The sequence below is a fragment of the Triticum urartu genome, unplaced genomic scaffold, assembly GCF_003073215.2.
Source record: "Triticum urartu cultivar G1812 unplaced genomic scaffold, Tu2.1 TuUngrouped_contig_4746, whole genome shotgun sequence".
Classification (NCBI taxonomy): Eukaryota; Viridiplantae; Streptophyta; class Magnoliopsida; order Poales; family Poaceae; genus Triticum; species Triticum urartu.
Genome location: NW_024115360.1, coordinates 1 through 22,828, shown reverse-complemented (window position 1 = coordinate 22,828; position 22,828 = coordinate 1). Strand labels below are relative to the sequence as shown.

Sequence of the window (22,828 nt, the reverse complement as noted above, 5' to 3'; positions counted from 1 at the left end):
AGCGACGGGAATGGGCGACTGTGTCAAGGAGCACGACGGACTCGCCGCGGATGGTGGGTGACAGTGAGATCCAACCATAACCGGTGTGGGGTGGCCATGGGTCGGCTGGCAGGGAAACTTCAGCTCGGTGGTCGTGTGTGGCCGTGACGTCGTGTTTGGTTTTTGCGGTAGCGGGTAGAGATGCTGCAAAATGCAGCACTTGAGGGGGAAATTTAGGGTTGTTTCAAATCTTTTTAGGCACCAAATAGAGACACATCAGTGTTTTTGCGCCCTACTAGTCTGTCGGCGATGCTCTTGATACTAGTAGATGATTTTGCCGCAAATTTCATCATGAGGTGAGAAGGTGACTAGCGAGGTCAAGTGGCACATACTAGTGAGGTGAGAAGGTGACTAGCGAGGTCAAGTGGCACATACTAGAAAGGTGCACACCTTTACTTAGAGAAATTCCCGAATTCTCCGCCTAACAAAAGAAAAGCGATGCGATATCTCAACCGTCATCAATCAGCAGAAAAATTCACTTCACCTACCGCGGCCTTGCCCTTTTGCAGAAAGAGGAAACCACACAGAGGTTAAAGGCGCATCAGCCGCAACCGCTGCCGCATTTGGGTCAGGCAGCCTACCCTCTCTCTTGTTTAGCCCACCCACCTCGTGCTCAAGTCTCCCAACAAAAGACCACCACCTCCCCACTCCTGCTCCCTTCCGCGACTCAAGTCTCCAACCAAATTCCCTTCCGATTCCTCCACTCCTCTCGCCCCCCGAGGCACACACTCCCCCAAACCCTAGCTCCCCCCTCCCCCGTCGTCGCCCCCCCGCGCCGGACCGAACCCGCGCCGAGCTCGGGCGCCGAATTCGCGCCGCGGGATGGGCTCCGACTCCAAGGAGCTGCTCGGGATCGAGCCCCTCGAGCTCCGCTTCCCCTGTACGGCCCCTCCTCCCCCTTTGTACTGTATTTAGCTGTTCCGGGGCACATGCCGCTGCTGTTGCTGTTCTCACGGAATTTTCGGAGTGATGTCGGCGCGGTCCTCGGTTTGAACCGCCGCGGCGTTTTTTAAGTCAAACATTCCTGTGCAATTTTTTACTTATTTAGAGCGTGGAGGGAATCCGCCGGATTCGCCGGCTTGCTGTACTGTTTGTGCTAAATTTTGTTCCCTCTCTTGTTTTTCTTTTTTTCTGGATCGCGCAGTCGAGTTCATGAAGCAGATCTCGTGCTCCATGGAGCTCACCAACAAGACGGACGACTACCTCGCCTTCAAGGTAATCGGAATTACCATCTCGTCGTTTTCCACCAAGTGTTCTCAGCCTTCTTCGCAGCGCGCAGCTCTGCAATTTGTGTGCAAAGTGTCTGAATGTGATGCCGCATTTGGTGAAATGTTGCGCCTCTTAGGTCAAGACGACGAGCCCCAAGAAGTACTGCGTCCGGCCCAACAGCGGCATTGTGCCGCCGCGGTCCACCAGCAGCGTCGTCGGTAGTGCCAACTCCCATGCACCTCCCACCAAAGCCATCAGGATGCTTTGTTATAGTATCTCCGCAAAAAACTGACAGTCTCTCTGGTTTCTCAGTGACAATGCAGGCGCTGAAGCAGGCGCCGCCCGACATGCAGTGCAAGGACAAGTTTCTCGTGCAGAGCGCTGTGGTGACGGAGGGAACTGCAGTCAAGGATATCACTGGAGAGATGGTACTTCACATTCTAATGTCTCTACGCTGGTTCAGTTATGTTGTGGGATGTTTGCTTCAACAGTGCTAACAAGTGAACCTTGTGTAGTTTAAAAAGGAATCAGGTAATGTGGTGGATGAGGTGAGGCTCAAGGTTGTCTACGTGCAACCACCCCGACCACCATCGCCTGTGCGGGAGGGATCTGAAGAGGGTTCGTCGCCTCGGCCTTCATGGTCAGATGGGGCAAACATAAATTATCAAGATGTGAGATCTCTTAACTCTATGCTGTTTCTTTCATTTCGAGTTTTGTTCTTAAATGCTTGAGATGTAATCGATTGTTTTCTAGATGCAGGCAACAAGGGAATCTGATGAGCCTCCATTGTCCTCAGTTAGTACCTTAACTTCATCTGCTGCTTTCCTGATCTGCTCTTGTTTGCAACCATGTTAAACCGAGCTGTTGCTGGTTTCAGGCGCACAAGGAACCATCTGAGATAACCACTGAGGTCAGCTCCGTCGAACAACTATTTAAGTCTGCATGGATTTTCTTGTAGAAGTATGGAAAGCAGAAATTGATTTTGTATAACTTCAGGGCATACTTATCTGTAATTGTTTAAAACTAATAGGGTTTGGCCAGATCAAACCTTGCATTGAATCCCTGAGAAGTAAAATTCAAGTACCATAGACATATATGACTTGCACTTTTCTCGATTATCAATGCGCCTTAATCGCATAGTCATATCATTTGGAAGAATGGTAAAGCTGCAGAGTTATCGTGGTGGTTTCCACTTAGTCACATATTCTCCCCAAAAATCATGCTAACATTTACTTCATAACTCTAAATTTAAATGTTTTAGATGATCAACCTTCCTCCATTTACTTTAGAATTATTCTTCAAATATCATCTAGGCTGAGACTTTCTCAATTCTGTCTAACACTTCCAAAGGATTAAGGAAATGTTGTGCATCACAAGCGCCATGCTTTGTAAATGAGATATTCAGTGAGCTGACACCTTTTTGCTTAGCACATAAGAATTATTCAAACAACAAATTTGTGTTCAAGATGCTGTTGTACTTGTTAACACCATTAGACTTTGAGCAACACTCAACTTAACACTGAAATAGTCAATAAATGATGACCAGAATACTAGATCTTTAAGCCTCAAACTAATTCAAGTATTTTGAATTTATACTGTAATGTAATGATACATATTTAAGCCACTAGTGAGCTTTATTAAGTTCACCTCACCTTTGTGATAATAGATATGGGTGTAAGACATAGACAGTCATTTGCGCCGTCATCACTATGATGAACTTGCTAAACTTGAAATTAGGTGTTTCTGTGTTGGCTGATGCATGCTGCAATATGCATTTGTTATCATACTACTGAGAACATGTATGTACGTCGGTCAAGCTCTAACTTGAAACTGGTCTGTTATGTTTCATCTCAGAGATCAGTGGATATTGGTCAAGCTCTAACTTATAACAAGATACCCAGTTAATCAACCTGTATTCAGTTTATCATCTTTAGTTGTTGGCCTTTGCTAATTTCTCTCGCTGTGGAGTTGCAGTTGTAGCTAATTCCACATAATGATACACCCAAATCTGCCAGTTGGCTTTATTGTAGCAACTAGATTCTTTATTAGGTGCAGCAAATGCACATGCTTTGGTAGTACATCGTGTAAACTTTTGTATGTATATTGGTACGGTCAATTACCTGCATTATGCGTCCAGCCCTGCACTATGAGTCAATAAATGGAGGACAGCAGACTTTGTGCTCTGCTCACCACGTAACATTGTTCAGTTTTTCGTACACCTTTTGTTATAAGTATCTTTTACTTGCCTTGTACCGACACCAATAATATCTCATGAATTGTATAGACGTCCCCGTTAATTTCAAGATTAACTGAAGAGAGAAACTCTGCTATTCAGCAGAACAACAAGCTTCGTGAGGAACTGGTTAGTGGACTCGATCTTGATGAACATTTTTGTGGCATGTTTTGTATTTTGCTTGTAGTATTAGCATTCTTCCCTGGTGTTTAAGGCTTGAGAAAAATTGTCATTATAGCGGTTGCGCTGTTGCTTATCTTTTCATTTAACTTGGGCATATCTTAGGCCCACAGCCTATTGCATCCATAAACTATAATACTCCCTCCATTCCAAAATATAGTGCGCCCGCGCTTCCCGAGGTCCAACTTTGACCATAAATTTAACCAACGAGATCAACTGCGGCGGGAGAAAAAAAATATATAATTGAAAATTTCTTTCGAATACGAATTCACTGATATAATTTTTGCTCCCGCCGCAATCGGTCTTGGTAGTTAAATTTACGGTCAAAGTTGAAACACGTGGATAGAGGAAGCACTACATTGTGGAATGGAGGGAGTACCAAACTTGTTAGATTGCTTGAAGCCTAACATAGTTGTAACTAAACATCTTGCGTTGAATTTCGACAGGACCTTGTGAGAAGGGAGATCAGCAAGCAGAATGGCAATGGTGGTTTCCCGTTGGTGTTTGTGGTTGCCGTTGCTCTGCTGGGAATTCTGCTGGGCTATCTAATGAAAAGATAGAGGATCCCTGTGCCTGCGTCTTGTTAGGCTCCTGTCCTCATCAAAATGGAGCAGTGTTGTCATCTGCATTCTGATGCGCTCATTTACATGTGCGGCACTACTACTTAACAGCACAATATCTTAGGGTATGATGTCGCCTGTAGTCGCAAGCGTCAGACTGGGTTGACCATCATACCCGGTCGAGTAGTCGTCACGGTTAACCTTATGGTTGTTTGTCATATATATGGCTACTGTTAGGTTGGGCACTAGTATAACTTGGTATAATTGTTAAAAATGACTTTCGCCTATCTAGTGTTGATTGCCTCGTGGTATATTTGAAGTAAACTAACGACTTGGAGCGGAAATTTCTCAAGTTTGGCCCAAATTCATGCAGTGGATAGTGTAAATGTATTCCTCTTTGGATGTTTTACTCGGCAAGCGAGCAGAGCAGTGCTCGGTTGATTATGCATGTACTTCATCCTGAATTTTTGGATGTCGTACGAGGCTGGATTCGTGCTTAATTCGATGTCCATGCACCACTTGTGGTAGTAAATAAGAGCACGGCCAATTGGTGATTCCTATTAGAACAGCAACAGTGGTCCCGTAGTACGACTCAACAACGTACATGAGCAATTAATCCCAGATGAAACAGCTACTCCTACAAGCTTGGGCATCTACCCTACTAGGACCTTGATATGCAGCTCCTGTGAACAAAGGTTCTGTTCAGTCCTGGGACTTTGATCGACTCATGCGTCCAGGCTCCAGCGAGCGGCGCCCAGTTTCACCTTCCAATCCATTCCGTCTTAACAGTAAGGTTTTGCAGAGCTGTTTGCCCAGTCATCATCACTCCCCTGGCTCTTGCAACATGTTGCATCGGGACACAATGGTGCGGAATTCCTCAAGGCTTATCTGTGAAGGAAAATTGAGTTGTAAGAACTGGATTCATGTTCAAAAGATGAGCACTCCTTATTGTAGCGCTGGTAGCTCGCTGTCGAACGAGTGTCTGCAGCATCTGTTTGACAAACGGACCATGCCGAGTAGGTATCCATTGTTGGAATCCATGTTCCGCAATAGTTATTTAGAATTATTGTGATGAGTTAGCACGTTAAAATGGCCGAGAGTTATCATTAGGTGGACAAACAAGCTGCATTGCCCCCTCTCTAGTTGAGCTTACTTGATAAAACAGTATCCTGATGGCCAGTAGTGGTCACTAGTCACGAGTCAAGTGGTCATTCAGTAATGCAAGTTGACAACAAGATGGCTATCAAACACCAAAAAAAAGCAGGACAACAGGATTATCATGTATATATAATTGCTAGTCAATAAGTACACGACGATTTTAAGCAATTCACATTCTTGAATACATTGGCAAATAGCAGGGGAAATGGTGGAAATCTGCTAGTTCTGGCTTGGCAAAAACAGGCACCACCTGAGAAGTGTATTTGTAACTGATTTAAATGTATAATTCTTCACAAGGGAACCAGTTGTCAGTGACCCAGTGTTAATTGATTTGCATGTGGTTCCATGAGTGCACAGAAATCAGACTACTTATAGTTTCCCAAATCAGAAAACTGGATTCTAAACAATGCATCATTTAAAGTAGATATGCAACATTTTTATCCAAGAACAAAGGACAAACCTTTCCATCTTTGTCACTATCAAAGCAACGGATCATCTTAGATAGCTCAAAATCTGTCCAGATGAAATCATTTATATTGGCCATTTTTTCAAGATCCCAGGGTGCAATGTATCCTTTTCCAGCTTCTGTACACCAAAGTAGTAACCAATTCACAGTCCATAAAAGTAAAATATTTAGATGAAACATTATAGTACAGTGGCAAGAAAAGAGAAACTATGCCAATCAAAATTTTGTGCTTCTGCTATGAACATAACTAAACCCATTTGTCTATAGGGGAATACCCAACTGAAGATACTTCAGTGTGGACAAATCAGCTTGGCTTGTTGAATACTGTTTAAGAATTAATCTTTATTCCCCTGGTAAGCATCGCAGGATCACACAAATACGTAACTTTAACCAATACGCAAATCACAAGGGCATCAGAACAAAACGCCTATGTATAGATGCAACACAAAATCAATTTTCTAGGGAACTCAGGTTTTAAATGTCATAAAAGGACTTCCAAGTCAGATAAAATACCATCAAATGAGAAGAATATTGCCACCACATCATCTTCCGACAGTTGAATTCTGCTCCTGACCTGAAAGCAAGCAATGGAAGCACAATTATGCAAAACACAAGTAAGATTGGGATGTAAAGCTAATACTGTACATGTCATTCTGGAAGGAACATACCTGCTTCTTTGCCTTCCTATTTTTAGAGGAATCCTTAACAGGTGTGGTATTGTCATCTTTGCACGGTGTGCTTTTTCGTCCTTTGGCTCCTCTGCTCGAAGTTTCTGCAACTGTTGTTGTCGTCACGGAACTTTCTAAAGGGTCTGTTGTTGTTGTCACGGAACTTTTTGAAGGTTCTGCCAGGGAGAGCGCAATCGCCTGCATATGGTGAAGAATCATAAGTGGAAAAAAAGGATCAGGAGTTCAATAAGCATTCAAGGATCACATCCATTTTTGGCGCCTACATTTGCGATGTATGTATTACCTGTTGTAAGGCTGCATCGTCATCCATAAAATCGGTGAAGGGAGCACCTTCTTCTCTAACGGTACTTTTAGAAGAGCTTCCCAAGTTCATTTTCTTCTTTGCCTTTCCCTGAAAAGAAAGCAGAGAAAAGAAAACTATGCATTGGTACTAATATAAAAGAGCAGACAGTTATACTGTATTAACATGGAATTTCACATTCCATTTCTTTGGGAGATCTCCAACCCATCGTGCAGTGAAATCTATCAACCTTGTGTTGCTGCTTAGATATTGCTAAAACCGTGACCTAGCAATTTAACCTGTAAGGATGCCATGAACAAGCCCACTAACCCTAATTGCATTACAACTGATGAAAAAAGTGCTTGATACACTATCACCAAAGCAATTGTGCCAACTAATTCATGCTAACAGCGATGATGATACACACAAGATTCAAGGGCCTGGATTAGTCGATTTGTTCCGCCGGAAAATGGGGGCACCTTTTGGTTAGACCTAGAGGAAGCCTTGAACTCCTCCTCGGAGTCTTGGTCACCGGCCGACGAGCTGTCCTCCTCCTCCTCCTCTTCCTCGCCGCCACCCCCGTCCGACGGGAGGTACTCGTCGTCCGCATCGCCGGATCGTTTCTTCTGTTTTCTCTTGGTGGCCGCCGCCGCCGCCGCGGAGGACGGCTGGTTGAGGATGGGGGACGCCGCTAGGCGGCGGATGCCGAGGGCCTGGAGGCGGGCCTCGTTCTCCCGTATCCGCGCCAGTCGCTGCTTCTCGTACTCCGTCAGGGGCTGCTCCTCTCCCGCCATGGCGCAGCGGCTGTGTTTTTTTCTTCTCTCCGAAGAAAATTGTGAGATTGCCTTCTGTTTCTTCTCTTGATTTTTTTTACGGGTCTTCCGTTGATTTTCTCGTGTGGGCCTGATTTTATTGGGTTAACATGGGCCTTTTCTATGGCCCTCATTTTATTATGTGGATGGGCCGTAGGCAGATAGCTCTACTCAAACACGCCTTTCTAATTGCGCGATGGCCCTCAAAACCTTTCTATTTTTTTTTCTGAGCACATCAAAACAAGGCTGAACCAGCACACTCACACATTCGTAAAACTAGTAGAATGCCCATGCGTTGTCACGGGCCTTTTAATTTGTTTTATTGCATCAATAAATACAAATGCATATCCCTCTCGCTTTCCCCACTCTATATACCCCCCTCCATATCTCTCCCTCCCCTTCTCTCTCCCACCCATGATCTCTCTCTCTCTCACACACACACACCCTTTTTCTCTTCCACGACTCAATTTAATTTAGGCTCAACTTAACCGAAAATGCCTTTTGGAGCTCGGCCTCCATGGAGGCCGGTTTTTGAAAAACACCAAAATCATGAAAATTCATATTTTTACAATTCAAAAAAATCTGAAAAAAATTACAGATATACATGGAGGCATAACACACATGTGTGTAAATTTTTAGGACGAAATACGTTGAAATGAAGGATGTGTAAAACAGACAAATCTGAGGCCTTTTAACACATGTTACTATTCATCCTCAAAGTCCAGAAATTTGTCTTTTTTCTATAGGTCGCATTTCGAAGTATTTCATCTTGAATTTTTACACACACATGCATTTCATCCGTGTATAGTTACATATTTATTTTCAGAATTTTTTGAAGTCAAAAAGTTTGAATTTTGAATTTTTCAAAAATAAAGGGCTCCATGGAGCTCGGTCACCAAAACGCCCTACTCCAACTTAACTAACTTTTACACATGATCTAGTTATATTGCCCGTGCGTCGCTACGGGAGCACACATATTTTGAAGGTTCAACACCAATCATGTCTAATATATAATTTTTACAAGCTCCATGCACATATGTGTCGTTGTATACATACTTTAACATTACATCACTCTGACAATGACACATCAAACAAATAATTAATGTCCCCTCCAAGTCCGAAGTTCATTTGTCTCTCATATGTTCGAGCATGTTCAGACATCAAATAGGTGCCTAGCAGGCTCCCCAAAATCCAAGCATCTAGATGGTCCGGGCTCCCCTAAATCCAGCCCACATGTGGGTGAGAAATGTGGAAGTCCGAACCAGATGACACCCGGCTCACCTTCATCATGGCACCCTCTATTCTTCACACTGTACTTCCACCACGGACCGCCAAGGTGGAGTCCCCGGCCACCGTTATTAGGCGAGGAGGCGTGCGCCGCCTATGACACCCTCTGAGCCAAGAAGGCATATCCGATGTCTTCCGAGTCATTGTCATGTTATAACATATAGTTGAATGTCATGCATTACCACAAAATAAAAGTATGATGTCCATGCAACTGATACGCCATGATGTCCATTATTAACTCTTGAATCAACCTACCTATGCATTTTTACCTTTCTAACCAAAGAAAAAAATTGTACGACTTGATGAAAAATATATAAAAACCTCTCGATCATGCAATTTACAGCAAAGCCATCTCTGATGAAATGCAATTTGCCACATTTTCTAAAATAGAAAAATTATTCTGCTCAGAACTGTAACTGAACAAACAAACTCTAACCTTCTCCCCGCTCACTCTCAACCCTTACTGTTATCACAACAATCGACTAACTCGTGTTCTAAGTGAGCCAGTGGTTCTAGGTCCAGGTCTAGTGTTGCTCGAAGATCACTTTCCTTCTCATCCTGAGCAACAACTTCAGCTTTGTTAGCTTTGTTTTCACATGCTCTCTTTATAGCGTAGGTCAAGGCACTTGGTTCTCTACAAACATACAATTTGAATTAGACATCACCGATGCATGTAAAACATTATTGGGAGAAGGCTATTCCGTGCTTGCAACAAATAAAGGTTAGTAGTTGTGTTGCTAGAACAACTCTCGCTGCTAGCATGAATAGTAGAAGAATGGAATGGTTATATGGCTCTATGTAAATCCACCTATGGAAACAGGACAACAAAGCAAACCATGGAGAGCTAAGGATGACATGTACATCAAATAACATTTATAAATTAGCTGTGGAACATAGTACGTTTTGTCGGTTTGTTCTGTCAAACTACTCAATATGACATTTCAGACAATGCATTTAAGAAATTTTAAACATGAGTAACAAAGACAACTACCAAAGAACAATTAATGCGTGCAAAAAGGAAGATAATATCACAAGTGTTTAGAAATCACTACCCCACAAATTTCACAAGGCCATTAAGAGGAAAGTTGAAAAAAAGGAAAAAGATCAGTTTGATTTACTACATTTACTAATAACTACAGATATTCTATAACATTTCAGGCTACAACTATGAATTTAGGCACTTATTTTCTTCTAATACTGGAAAGCAAACTATAACGTTCTCAATTATGCTTTCCATCTATATTTCATAGCATTTACAAGCACATAATGATATGGAATTCCCATTGTCAAGGACCTCGGTGCCCAAGACAGCAGGACCTCGACTACGTAGTTCGTAGTCTCGGTTGATAGGAGCGCTAGGGTTTTTGCCTAACTGCTCAATGGTGCAGGAGAAGAGATTAGGAGTAGAGGAGGAGGTAGGAGATAATGATTTATTGCCTGCGTCCAAGGGTGCAGATTACAGGATATATAAAGGCCTTATGGGCTTCTAACAAACTAGGAAACTAACTACTCCTGGACTCCTAACAAACTAGGAAACTAACTACTCCTGGACTCCTAACAAACTAGGAAACTAACTACTCCTGGACTCCTAACAAACTAGGAAACTAACTACTCCCCAACCATGCCCCGCCAGTGGTGGCCGTCGGCTGCTGCCCCTGGGCGCGCGACCCGCGCCTGTACGCAGCGCCCCACATGACACCCATCAGCTCCAAATTGCAAGAAGCTAATATTAGTTTTTAATCTTGGTCTACCATATTTTTGTATTCTCTCAAGTTAAAAAAACATGGGTTGATGCTCACAAGTTTTTGAATTAAAAAAAAGCATGTAAGAGATCATTTAGCCTCCTCCTCTGGTGAATGCAGAATAGGTCTTCCTTCTGATCTCTAGTCAAAAGAACAAAAATAAATATCTAGAGGAGGATTTCAGAAAGTGGACTAACTCAAAAAAATAAGCAAACCATTCAATTATTAACATAGATTTGTGTAACCAGCTTATTGACAAGGCCAATTACCATGCAGACTGAATATCAGGACATACATGTACTGATTCTTCATTCTTGTATACACAAATATGCAAATAGTAATTAGTACTGCTCATGCACGACCAAACTAAAAAAGCATACAAGATTGTCTTCATACTTGAAGACCACTTAGGTGAGCTCATTTCAATTCTGATAGGGAGAGTAGATAAGTTCCAAAATAATGGGAAGACAATATTACCCCTATCGTAAAATATTGGAATGATCTAAAATTATGTGTGAGATTCATAGGAAAGCATCATTCATGAAGTGCGATATTTCTCTTGCTTTTATTCTTCTCAAGGGATAGCTCAACATAAGTGGAAAAGAAGCGACTAATGCCATTGAGTATTTTAATCAAACACAATGCGCCCAACTATATACGCCATTAAGTCTAATAAAACTAAACATGGTAAAACATATTCATATTGGTATCATCCCTAGTATAAGCTCTATATAATTTAATGAGAAATGAAATTAGCATGAAAAATGATCATATCCAAATCAATTCTCTTTAATGAGAAATGAAAACGACCCTGTGCATGTCCCAAAAGAACAATTGCCTATGGCGACTTGCAAAATAACATGCGCCACAGAATAATTTACTTAATAATTAAGCATACAAGTCGTCATGGCATCAAACAGAAGACAAGGAAGATTAGTAGCTGATCTGCTTAGTACAATTACACTAACAAACAGGTAGCAACATCGAGGTATTTTAGCATTATTCCATTGGTACCTGTACAATACAGTGGTAAATGTGTGGAGAGGTGTCATTTTGGTTGGCACCTTGAAGAAGGCATTGCTCTTGACCTGGGGCTGTAGGCGTGGCACTCATGGACTAAAAGAAACAAGAAGCCCATTTTGAAAACACAATTATTAAAAAGGCCAATTGATTGATTCATAGACGCAAATGTCAGCCCTACCTTGTCAAACTGTAGGAGGATGCTGAAGGCGAACTCATCCAGTGTCTCCGTGAGGGACCTGCCAAATCGAAATTCTTGCTGTATCTCTAACCACCAGAATTCAACAGAAGTTGTGATTCAGATTCATCAGCATCAAACTGAATGGTCGATTATTTGACAGAAGCTGTGTACAATTATTATTGTACAGTAAACAATCCCTGGTCCAATACGATCATGCCAGAGTCATAAAATGACTGTATTGACCAAATAACAATCGCGCGGTGCCTCTAAACGGAGGTGCTAAGCAGATGTCGAACATGAGAAGATATCAAGAAACATGTGAGCCTCTAGACGGAAATGCCAAGTAGCATCCTTGGACATCATGTATGCATTTTCTATGGAAGCTACTACCTATGTATCAAAATATAAGATGTTTTTGTAGTTCAATTTGAACTGCAAAAACATCTTATATTTGGTAAGGAGGGAGTACTAAACTCAGTTGGCCAGTTATAACAAAAGATCAGATAAGGATTGTTACCAGATCAACATTCCCTTCATTTGGGCGAGCAACTATGTGCCGTACCATCTTGGCCAGAACACTGCTATGCGACTGGGGCAGCTCATGTTACCAACTATAATTGCTGCCTTGACACACTTTTCTCCGAAGGTTGCACCTACCCATTGTCACTGAATGCAAAAACAAAGAGTAGCTCGCTAAAGTGCTCAAATAAATCATTTCACAATAAATGAGAATTAAACATAGAAATGGTTGATGACAAATAAAATACTGTAGGCGACTGGTGGAGGATGAAAAGGCCGTCCTTCCATGTCATATGTTGTAATGCCAAAAAAAGGTCTGATTCCAAATTTCATTCACCAAAGATTATTGTGTTGATGAGTACAAAAAATAGATCTCGGATCTCAGGGTCAGCTGTGTCAGTTGCTTAACAAGTTAGTGAAACATTATAGTTAAATAGAAACGGCTACTTAGTACGTATTGTGCAAGTATATTCAGGCAAACTAACATATGTATGTTCAATAATGATGATTAAAAGATACTACCTGCCAATTGGATAAAGATCCAAGGCACCAGAAAAAGTTGACCAACCTATGAGCGGAAAACCAGACAAATATTTTTACCTTTATTAAGCATACGATCGATCCACCATTACATGGATGTATCAGGAAAACTTCCTTTTTACATCCATAAGTAGTACACTCCACACATTCTTATATATGTCAGAAGGTAGAGCACTGAGTCTATCGATATGGAGAGCAGCGATTTGGCTCCCGGGCTCAGATGAGCCCGGGCCTGAACAGTACAGCAATTTTATATAGAAAGAAGTTTTAAAAATTCCAAAACAATTTTGTGGTGTAAGATGCTCCTGTATGTGTACCCTGTGCAAAATTTTGTGAAGTTTGGATATTCGAGGAGCTCATGGCAAAAAAAAATCAGGCATGAACAGTGCAATTTTCAAAAGTTTCTCGGACATTCGAAATTTATCTTTTTTGAAAATCACACTGTTCACGCCTCGAATGTCTGAGAAACTTTTGAAAATCACATTGTTCACGCCTGATTTTGTCTTTTTTTCCACGACCTCCTCAAATATCCAAACTTCACAAAAAAAATCACGGAGTTCGCGCACATGAGCATCTTGCACCACAAAAATATTTGGAATTTTGTGAACTTTGTTTCTATTTTAAATTGTGGTACTGTTCACTGGGTTCATCTGAGCCCAGGTTCCGGGTTGAATTATTGATATGCCCTTACTCACTTTACAAACTCATCATTCTATCATTCCTTTGCATATAGCAACACTACTCACTGGACCACTCAATAATCACACAACTATACTGTCCATGTAAAATTTGACACACCAATTAGCAAGATGGGTGCCTCTCAACAACATATATTGGCGCAAAAAGGACAAGACTTCAAATTCAGTCGCAATCGTCCGCTTCACGCCCGCTACGGCTTGGGGGGAATGTTAGAAGTATAATGTGCTTGAGTTAGAGATAGAATTAGTAATTGTCTTGTCTTGTACTCCAAGTCTCTACCCCACCATGTATTCTATATAATCCCTCACGAGGATCAGATCAAAACAACACAATATTATCATCCTACAATTTCCACAGTCCAATCAACACTATGATCCAACATCATGCTCTTACTTGCATACAAGAAGCCCCCACGACAACAGAAGTTGGACATCGAGCTCGATAGAGATAAAAATAAAGACAGAACAAATGAGCAAATGAAAGTTTGACAAATCATACAACTAAACGTCAGACGAATTGAAAATTCTCCACAAAATAAGAGGGGATTGGACTCTTACCTGTGCTGTCCGTTCCTCCCAGCTTATTCACCCATGTTCGTCAGTCTTCCATACCAGAGCTACTGCGCTATGAAATGGAACGAACATTATATGCACCATGGCTTTCATATAGCTAATCTTATGAATTCGAAACATATGACCATCAGGAATGGAGAATACATTGATCAACGCATTATTTTTCCCGCAAAAAAAGAACAGGTTAATGCATTGTTTTGCATATGGAAGCAGAGCGATACAACAAGATAGTTGCAGCAGTAGTAGTATTACTATCTCCTTCGATAGATGAACTGGAGGTCGGACCATCTTCAAGGAGGATCGGTTTCGATTCTTGGCAAGCACGGCCCTGCATGTAACAACAGCTCAAGGACCATGAAAACCTCACGTACACAAACCTGGGACTACATTGTCATTTTTCTTCACTAACAATAAAAGAACAAGAATAACCAAACTACAACTTGCTGGGACTGATACACAACAAATAGCAAACCTTGCCTTGAAGAAACACACGGTTGGAAGCATGCCTACCCCCCTGACTGTACTGAACTGGATGTAGTTTCATCAGGGTGTCCGGATCCCATCATCGTCAGAGATTCAGAGCTTGGAGAATTCCAGCCGTTACAGAACCTTAATGGTTTGGGACTAAGCACTTCTCCAAAGGTGATGATTTATGCGGGGGCTTATGCTGAAACTGAAGGAGCTCAATCTCACAATTCATCTTGTTGAGGCTATATATATCTGCATGCAGTCTGGGCGCTATTGATTTTGGCTCCCAGCATCTCTCCTGCCTTGCTCTTGTCAATTTCATGATACTCCTAGCGGCGGCGCTGCGCAGGGTGCGGGAGCAGCTCTGCCTTTCGTGCTCTCCCTCGACGCGAGGGATTGGTTTTGTCGTGGGTGTGGCAGGGAGCGGCGGCGGCGCTGGTGAGATGCGCTAGGGCATCGAGGAGAAGACTCGATGATTTTGGACCGGAGGATTTTTTTTTTTTTGCGTGCGTGGGGGTGGGGGAGGGGACGGAAAAAATCAGCCAAAAAAAACCGTGACGAACAAAAACCAGAGAAGAGAAGGTGGGACCAAAAAAAACCTGAAAGCAAGACTACCAACTGCTCCATTATGCTAGCGCTGTTCTTGTGGACATGGATCAAAAATCAATCTTCTTCGTAGGCAAATTAATCACTGAGCAGCTGCGGTCTATATGAAGTTATGAACACACGACAGCAGCGCCCGTCAAAACACACACAACACACACACACGACAGCAGCGAAGCAAACAAGGGTCATCTAGGAGATGGCCGCCTCCGCCCAGGCCAGTGAGGAGTCCCTGACGGACGTGTCGACGCCTTCCTCGAGGATGGCCCCGATCATGTTCATGGAGGGCCTCCGCGACGGCTCGGCGTCGATGCACAGGTTCACCACGTTGCAGATGATGCCCAGGCTCTCCTGGCCCACGCTCCTCAGCTTCGGGTCCACCAGCTTGCCAAACTCCCCCGCCTGCTCCAAGTGCTTCCTCGCCTGAAACACACATCTCATCCATCATTCTCAAGAATCATGCGTACCCCCTTCGTCCGGAAATACTTGTCGGAGAAATGAATAAAAATGTACGATCTAGTTCCATAGTTCTGTGGTAGATTTTTCATGCTGCTGCTAATCCTGAGTTCTCTTGATTCAGGAAAGAACACCTACCCAGTTCACCAGGTCGTCTGTGTCCTTGGAGAGCGAGGCTCTGCCGCTGATCAGCTCCAGGAGAATCACGCCGAAGGCGAAGGTGTTGGCCTGGACGTCCATGAAGCGCACGTGCCGGGAGTCCACGACGCCGTTGGAATGCCCGCCGCCGCCGTTCACCACGCAGCCGGAGCTCAGGAGGGGTTTGCCGACGAGACCCCTCCACCTCTCGAAGTCAATTATCTGCAGAATCAAAACCCATTTCAGCTCAGCTGTTTAACATCTTGCTGTCAACCGCACCAAAGACGCCATGCTCCAAGCACCAACAGGCCGACCTTGGGCGAGAAGTCTTCCGTCAGATAGACGGAGCTGGACGCCAGCGCGGCGACGGCGAACGGCGGCTGCAGCTCGGTGTGCAGGTGTCTGAGCACGCGCGCGATGCTCAGCGCTATCTTCATCCGCCTCGGCCAGGATAGCTGACACCCTTCCACATCTGAGAGCACACGACAGACACCCAACCAACAAGATTCAGTCATATATATATGTCACCTTCTCAAATGCAGCAAGATTACAAAGCTTTCAGTACCGCCAAAATCTTACCGTGGAGATGCTCGTAGAGCGTCCCGTTCGACGGGTACTCGAAGACCACCATTCTCGAGAAGGGATCGGACGACTTGCAGTATCCCACCATCTTCCCGGCATTTTCGTGGCTCAATCTGGCCACTTCTACCACCTGAGGGTCCAAGACACCAACAGATATGGTCAAAGAGGCGTGTAAAATCTTTGGCATCAGTGTCAAGCTGGAGAGCAATCAACTCACCTCCTTCTGAAAGTAAAGCTCGACGTAGTTCGTCCAGTAGTGCACCGAAGCGGACATCGACACGACGGCGATCTCCCGGCCGTCCTTCATGGTCCCCTTGTACACCACCGTCTCCTGGGAAGACCCAATTATGTTGCTGAAGTCTTCGCAGGCCTCGGCGAGCTCCTGCCGGCTTATTTTCGGCACATTCCCCAGCAGGTCATCATCTGCACAAGCAAAAAGAAAAATTGTAACTAAAGCAGTACACACTCCAATATTTGTCAGTGAGAAGACAGACACTGACCAATTGAGATCACGTTGTTTTCCTTCCAGCTTAGCGCTCTTGTCCATGGAACACCTCTCCTGGAGGACCTATCTTTGCGTCTTCTGAGGCCAGCGATGGCACAGAGCGTTAAGATGGAGAGCACTGAAACTCCTGTGACGACTTCCACGATGAGGAGCCACAGTGGCTGTATCACTCTTCCTCTCTGCCCATCTTCACCAATACTGGTGTTGTTATTGTCCTTGCCTGCATCCATGCTGTTTCCACCTGTAATTATGACTCAATATACTCACTCACTGCTCAGAAAAATTAAATTACAGGCGGAGACTTAAGTAAGTCTAAGCAATCCAGTATGATTATAAAAATGTGTTCTGGTATGTCAGTAAGAAAAGTAGGTATAGACCATTTTGAGTTATATCTTATTGCTAAAATGCACAGGTCAGTTCTGATCTGCTTCCCGCAGCGCTGAGGTATAAATATCTGACAGAAAAAATGAATACTTGGAAAAACATGGATACGTTGGACAAATACCCAAGAAGATTAGGACAAGAGATCAAACTAAGGGACAAAGGGATGAATGTGATAGAAAGGGTCCAAGAAGGAAGCGAACAAAGTGGCAAATTTCTTCTCTTTGTTTTAGCAAAGCGTAACTAACATTCCCACTACCCCAATAGGTCCCATGATCTCATTCGCAGCATAGGTCCTACTTTTCTAATGTCTACTAATTTTGAACAGGCAATTTTTAAGTTCCTATGGCCGCACCATCAATGGCCTCGAGCCCCAAAGCTTAACACCTTTTTACTTTTTGAAGATGAACAAATGGCTGTGAATATTCTTCAGTCTAGCCTAATGCCCTAGTGCAGTTGTTCCTTTAACAAATACTGCAATAAGAGAACTGCTAGATGTATCTGTCCACAGGTAATGTCTACGTGCTCTTGTAGAATTACAGAAACTCAGCGGCAAACAGCAATTTTTTTAATGGAATCATGGTGCTGAAAATAGGATCAAACTTCATTAAAGATTCATCACCGTACATTCCCAGTCAGGACGGTTCCTTGTGTCATTGTTGTGGAAGCAATTTCCTACCATGCTTGATCTGTTCAAATGCTGTAAAACAGGTAAGTTCAGATAGACTTAACCGAAATGCTAGCCACAAAAGAAAGATGTACCTTTGGATATGCCCCAAGCACGCAGGAATACTTCCAGCTAAAAGGTTATTTGAGAGGTCTATATCAGTTAGCTGAGCTAACTGACACAAACCAACCTGATCTTCTTTCTTGGTGGACACCCTGAGAGAAGAGCAATCACAATTTCATATTCATATGCAATGTCCATTGATGCCCACACAGAAGAAGCATATCTGCTAAAGACTTTTTTGGCAACATGGTCACTGTATCTTGTCTCACCCTCCAGCTTGCTTCGAAACGATAAACCATATCGACATCTTCTCTTACTACTATTGTGAAACAGCATCAGTGCTGATTGATGCTGACTTCTTAACTAAATAGCTTTATTGTGTTCACAGGAGAAGAGACGTGCTTCGGCGCCCTTCCAGAATTCAGATCATGCATGCTGAAAACAGACATTTGGTTTTCAAGACTCTGAAAGACTGAAACAGATGCACTTACACGATGGAATCATTGCTTCCAGGAATAGTCCCTGTGAGGCTGTTATTGCTCAACCGTAGCTCCTTGAGGTTTGTCAGATTGCCGAGCTCAGGAGGGATAGCGCCACTCAACCGATTCGCGTGAAGGTCTCTAGGGCATAAGAGAGGAGAAGAGTTATGAACTTGAAATGTAAATGATGGCAGCAGAAACACAAGTTGATCACAGCTTCTGGAGTAGTACATTGTTGTGATGTTTTGCATGTCACCGGCCTCACTTGGAATGGGCCCCTCCAGTTGATTTGTGCTGAGATTCAGCACTGTGAGGTTCTTTAGCTTGCCGATTTCTCTCGGTATCGAGCCCGTGAATGCATTGTGATCCAATATGCTGCAAGAAGTTCATCAGGCCTGTTACTTTCAGTTGCTTGCAGGCGAAGTACATGTTGTAAAAAAATGAGGGTTACAAGCACATACAGTTTTTGCAGAGAAGTCAAGGATCCAATCTCTGGTGCGAGGAACCCCGAGAGAGATGAGTTTGACAACTCCCTGGACAATGAGTGGCAGCGAGAAATAAGACACTTTTTACTTACAATGAGAGAAGAACATCAAGTTTATCAACATATAAAACATATAGTAACTGCAATTTTGAACATTTTTGGTTAACGTGAGCAAAGCATGCATACACAAAACTAACGCATACTCCCCCCGTCCCAAAATAAGTGTCTCAACTTTGTACTAACTTTAGTACAAAATTATACTAAGCTTGAGACACTTATTTTAGAACGGAGGGAGTATATCTTATTTGACTTTGGACAAGTAACACTTGGATTTTCCTCACAAAAAGAATCAACACTTGGATTTTCCTCACAGAAAAAAACAACACTTGGATTTGAAGATTGTTTTGTGAAAACTGAGAATTCCATTGGCTTCTGCGGGTGGGACCACAAACCCACCGGGTCAGTTTTCTGTAGGTGCTTCTATGGTCAACTGAAGATAGGAGAGAGACACACAGTAAAAGTAGGTAAAAAAATGATGGTAGCTTTCAGCTGGATGTCTCATTGTGCTGTCGGAGACTTTTCCATGGAAGAACTTTGGACGCATCATTCTGTCCTGCTGTTGGCCCAGAGAGTCTTCTTCTTCTACCCCCGGATTGTTCCATTGGACTAGAGAGCGTGCAGCAAGAATTGTTCATATCGTTTCTGATAATAAACTCTGAAAGAGTCGAACAAGCACAGAGAAAGGGCAGCCAGAGATATGCTCAAGAAACGGCGCACTCGGCTCCTTCATCTTGCAGCAGACTACTGGCGTAACAAAAAGAGGAATTAATAGAAGGGATTCTTACAGAGCCACCACACGGCCGTCGGAGAGCGAGCACCAGACGCCGGACCACCAGCAGTGATCCGGTTCGCTGGTGTTCCAGTTGGAGAGCTCGGCGCGAGGGTCGTCGATGGCTCGCTTGAAGGCGAGGAGCGCACGCACTGCACGCCCGCCCGGAGCAAGGACGAGGCAGCGGCAAGCAGTCAGCCACTGAAGAACACGCATGAAAAGCAGAAGAAAATATAAGAGAGCCAAGGGCAAAGGCAGCACCGTCGTCTGAGACGGAGGGCTCGGAGGCGGAGTCGGAGGGCTCAGGGGCCGGGGCGATGGAAGCGCAGCAGCCGAGCCCGAGCGCCATGGCCAGGAGCGAGACCCCGAGCAGCAGCCTCGCCATCGTCGTCGTCGTCGTCGTCGCACCACGTAGTGCTTTTCCTAGAGCAGATGCCAGAGGAGGGCCTGTTCTTTTCACGTGGTAGTCATCTCTAGAGCCCCGTGCGTTCACTCGAGTTTGTAGGAGTAGAAGAAGAAGAAGGGGGGCGAGGAAGTTGCACTTAACGGCCACGCCAAGCAGTGATGATGGCCTATACTCCAACAGGAAGACCAAACCAAACCACCGTGTACATTAATTAACTATATTTTCTCCGATCCATATTACTGATTGCTTAACAGATATATTTAGCACTGAAATACGTTTAGATACATCTGTTTCAGCAACAAGTAAGTAATATGGATCACAGAATACATTAAGTAACTTAGCCACCCCTACATGCGTAGCGTAGCTTACGTGAGAATACGGGGCACGCCCGTACGTTCGAGCGTGCACCACTCCACACACGAGCAACGCTCCGCAATCTCCCGCACAGCACGGGAGCACAAAACTTGCTAGATTCAACTTGTACCGGCGCGAACTGCAGCAGATGCGAGAAGAATCGGTCACGAAAGCTCGGAAGTACCACGTACTGCTGTACCGTCGATCGACCGGGACACGCGCCCAACTCGACTCGAGCGAGCGCCGAATTGTCATCGTTACGTGACGCTGATGCCTAAGCTTCACCAGAGCTCTGAAGTTCAAGTTTATCCGTATGAAATATCTAATGCGATTCCAAGTACCAGTTCAATCCTGGGTTGGGTTGCAAGGCAGGGCACGCTCCTCCCCTCCCTAAAAACGCACACGCGCGCTGAAGGCGACGTGCCGGGAGACCACGACATGTAAATCTGCATAAGATAAGATATGGTTTCGTTGGGTGTCATGGCCCGGCCGGGCTGCTTCTTGGGTTGTTTCCTTGCGACTAGCCGTACCTGGCTTTGCTATTTGATTGGCTGATTTTACTAGGCATAATGACGCAAAAACCTTTGGAAGAAAGTTGGTGCACCCACTATTAAGAAAGTTACGGGGATGCTTCATTATTCAAGGGGAGGGGGCACGCGTCACCGGGTTTGCATGATTTTGTCAGCGGAAAAAGGTCAAGAGCAGGGCGCCATCATATGCCGTAACCAACCAAAATGTTATTAATACTTGTATGGTACACTGATTGACTAGCTCGGAAGAAGCATGCATCCCCATGTCCTGCAGATTGATTTGATTTAGGACACATGCTTGTTTCGTTTTCGAAGAAGAAGAAGAAGAAGAAGAAGAAGAAGAAGAAGAAGAAGAAGAAGAAGAAGAAGAAGAAGAAGAAGAAGAAGAAGAAGAAGAAGAAGAAGAAGAAGAAGAAGAAGAAGAAGAAGAAGAAGAAGAAGAAGAAGAAGAAGAAGAAGAAGAAGAAGAAGAAGAAGAAGAAGAAGAAGAAGAAGAAGAAGAAATGTGCAGTCTTTTCGCTCTTTCCGGTGGTCGACGCATGCATGAATTCAGGTGGGGTTTCAAGTTTGATCCCTTCCAAATATGCACATGGTACAAGACCGGTGGAATGGAATCAGCACTGAGTGGAAATGGAGATTGCTTAGCTTAAAGATGGCCTGAAAGCGAGCCCCTGATGCTTCCAAGCAAATCAAGATCAGGTACTAGAAATGATGAACCCTGTGGGTGCAGAATATGGGACGGGAGTGCAGCAGCCTTCGGGCGCAAGCTTGTCTTATGAGAAAAAGAGGGGTTATTTTTCTTGTTACGTCGCGTCGTGCGGTGGTCTTCATTGTCTAGCAAACAAATTTGTCCACAAACACATGGATGAGAAAGTTCAATGAACTAGGTCTGCAAGGAAAGACGGTGTTCAAGATAACAGGATGTTGGTACTTGGTCTCTCTCCTGCAGGTTCGGTCCTCTTAACATTATATACTACTCCACCTTCGGTCTTCTTATTGAATTAAGAATGTGATGATATTTCGCAGCCCTTCTTCCCACGCGTGATGCAAATGAGTTGCACTCGTTCTTCTAGGAATAAGATTGTGTCCCGCTTTATAAATAAATTCACACCGCTGAACGATACATCTCCCTTATATTTCCCACCCTTTTTACCGCTTTGATTTGGTGTATGGTCCATGTTGTCACCCACAATGAGTATCTAAAATTATTTGAAATTGCCAGAATGATTGTATTTTTTAACAGGTCTCTTTTTTTTAGTTTTATGCAGGTTATTTTCAGAGTCATCATATTGATCTGTATGTGGTCATCACTTCAGCATGGGACACCAGGAAGCTCATGGCCTTTGGTTGCAATCGTTTAGGGATGGTTGCACAAGCGTTATTCAATCGGTTTGACTGCATGTCACTAATAGTTTTTTTTGCGGGAACACTAATAGATTATGTGGTTAAGACATGTAGTATTTCTATTGTACCAAGCGGTTGTGGTATTTTTCTTTTTTGGTCGTGTTAGTTGATAATGTGTACTTGTCGAACCTCTTTATTTTTATTTAATAAGATGGTTGTGTGCACCATGATGATGCAGATGCCGGGATCTTCCCCTTTTCGAAAAATATACAGCCAAACGAGACGGGGTTGAGGAAATTCTTTTATGAAGCAGATAGGAAAATCAAACAAAAAAAGAGGGTTACGAAAAAAGC

At 43.7% G+C, this 22,828-nt stretch overlaps 3 protein-coding genes and 1 long non-coding RNA gene across 5 annotated transcripts; 1 reads left to right on the top strand and 3 right to left on the bottom strand.

Annotated features, from left to right (window-relative positions):
- The first annotated feature begins 604 nt into the window (after positions 1-604).
- Positions 605-4,573, top strand: LOC125528258 (vesicle-associated protein 1-2-like). Of its 2 annotated transcripts, none has more exons than XM_048692753.1 (9): positions 605-919; positions 1,184-1,254; positions 1,385-1,466; positions 1,561-1,676; positions 1,764-1,919; positions 2,008-2,043; positions 2,126-2,158; positions 3,533-3,610; positions 4,108-4,573. In XM_048692753.1, the coding sequence occupies exons 1-9, from the start codon at positions 862-864 to the stop codon at positions 4,219-4,221; spliced, it is 744 nt and encodes a 247-aa protein (XP_048548710.1). In that variant the 5' UTR covers positions 605-861; the 3' UTR covers positions 4,222-4,573. The 2 variants fall into 2 exon arrangements, with proteins under 2 accessions (XP_048548710.1, XP_048548709.1); XM_048692752.1 differs by having other exon boundaries at positions 2,002-2,043.
- Positions 4,574-4,753: 180 nt separating this feature from the next.
- Positions 4,754-7,684, bottom strand: LOC125528257 (uncharacterized protein DDB_G0286299-like). Its single transcript, XM_048692751.1, has 6 exons — positions 7,294-7,684; positions 6,818-6,925; positions 6,514-6,711; positions 6,359-6,419; positions 5,840-5,964; positions 4,754-5,109 (listed from the first exon to the last, which is right to left on the bottom strand). Exons 1-6 carry the CDS (start codon positions 7,606-7,608, stop codon positions 5,044-5,046), a joined length of 873 nt encoding a protein of 290 aa, XP_048548708.1. The 5' UTR covers positions 7,609-7,684; the 3' UTR covers positions 4,754-5,043.
- Positions 7,685-9,249: 1,565 nt separating this feature from the next.
- On the bottom strand, positions 9,250-12,728 carry LOC125528256. Its single transcript, XR_007292357.1, has 3 exons — positions 11,857-12,728; positions 11,670-11,771; positions 9,250-9,547 (listed from the first exon to the last, which is right to left on the bottom strand). It is a non-coding gene; the product is annotated as an uncharacterized LOC125528256 (long non-coding RNA).
- Positions 12,729-15,254: 2,526 nt separating this feature from the next.
- Positions 15,255-20,374, bottom strand: LOC125528255 (probable LRR receptor-like serine/threonine-protein kinase At1g63430). Its single transcript, XM_048692749.1, has 13 exons — positions 20,103-20,374; positions 19,858-19,993; positions 18,990-19,061; positions 18,760-18,903; positions 18,541-18,669; positions 18,082-18,201; positions 17,947-18,008; positions 16,934-17,179; positions 16,651-16,856; positions 16,431-16,563; positions 16,166-16,323; positions 15,852-16,073; positions 15,255-15,680 (listed from the first exon to the last, which is right to left on the bottom strand). The coding sequence occupies exons 1-13, from the start codon at positions 20,224-20,226 to the stop codon at positions 15,450-15,452; spliced, it is 1,983 nt and encodes a 660-aa protein (XP_048548706.1). The 5' UTR covers positions 20,227-20,374; the 3' UTR covers positions 15,255-15,449.
- Between the last annotated feature and the right edge of the window lie 2,454 nt (positions 20,375-22,828).

What these genes read in the sequence shown, in the direction of transcription:
- LOC125528258 (XM_048692752.1), top strand. Translation starts at nt 862, where the DNA reads ATGGGCTCCGACTCCAAGGAGCTGCTCGGGATCGAGCCCCTCGAGCTC. An exon ending in AGGATATCACTGGAGAGATG is followed by an intron (nt 1,677 to 1,763) that starts GTACTTCACATT and finishes AACCTTGTGTAG; the next exon opens with TTTAAAAAGGAATCAGGTAA. An exon ending in ATGAGCCTCCATTGTCCTCA is followed by an intron (nt 2,044 to 2,125) that starts GTTAGTACCTTA and finishes TGCTGGTTTCAG; the next exon opens with GCGCACAAGGAACCATCTGA.
- LOC125528257 (XM_048692751.1), bottom strand. Translation starts at nt 7,608, where the DNA reads ATGGCGGGAGAGGAGCAGCCCCTGACGGAGTACGAGAAGCAGCGACTG. An exon ending in CCTCTAGGTCTAACCAAAAG is followed by an intron (nt 6,926 to 7,293) that starts GTGCCCCCATTT and finishes CTTTCTTTTCAG; the next exon opens with GGAAAGGCAAAGAAGAAAAT. An exon ending in AATATTCTTCTCATTTGATG is followed by an intron (nt 5,965 to 6,358) that starts GTATTTTATCTG and finishes TTTGGTGTACAG; the next exon opens with AAGCTGGAAAAGGATACATT.
- LOC125528255 (XM_048692749.1), bottom strand. Translation starts at nt 20,226, where the DNA reads ATGGCGAGGCTGCTGCTCGGGGTCTCGCTCCTGGCCATGGCGCTCGGG. An exon ending in AGCTTTACTTTCAGAAGGAG is followed by an intron (nt 16,564 to 16,650) that starts GTGAGTTGATTG and finishes TTGGACCCTCAG; the next exon opens with GTGGTAGAAGTGGCCAGATT. An exon ending in CAGACGACCTGGTGAACTGG is followed by an intron (nt 15,681 to 15,851) that starts GTAGGTGTTCTT and finishes TGTGTGTTTCAG; the next exon opens with GCGAGGAAGCACTTGGAGCA.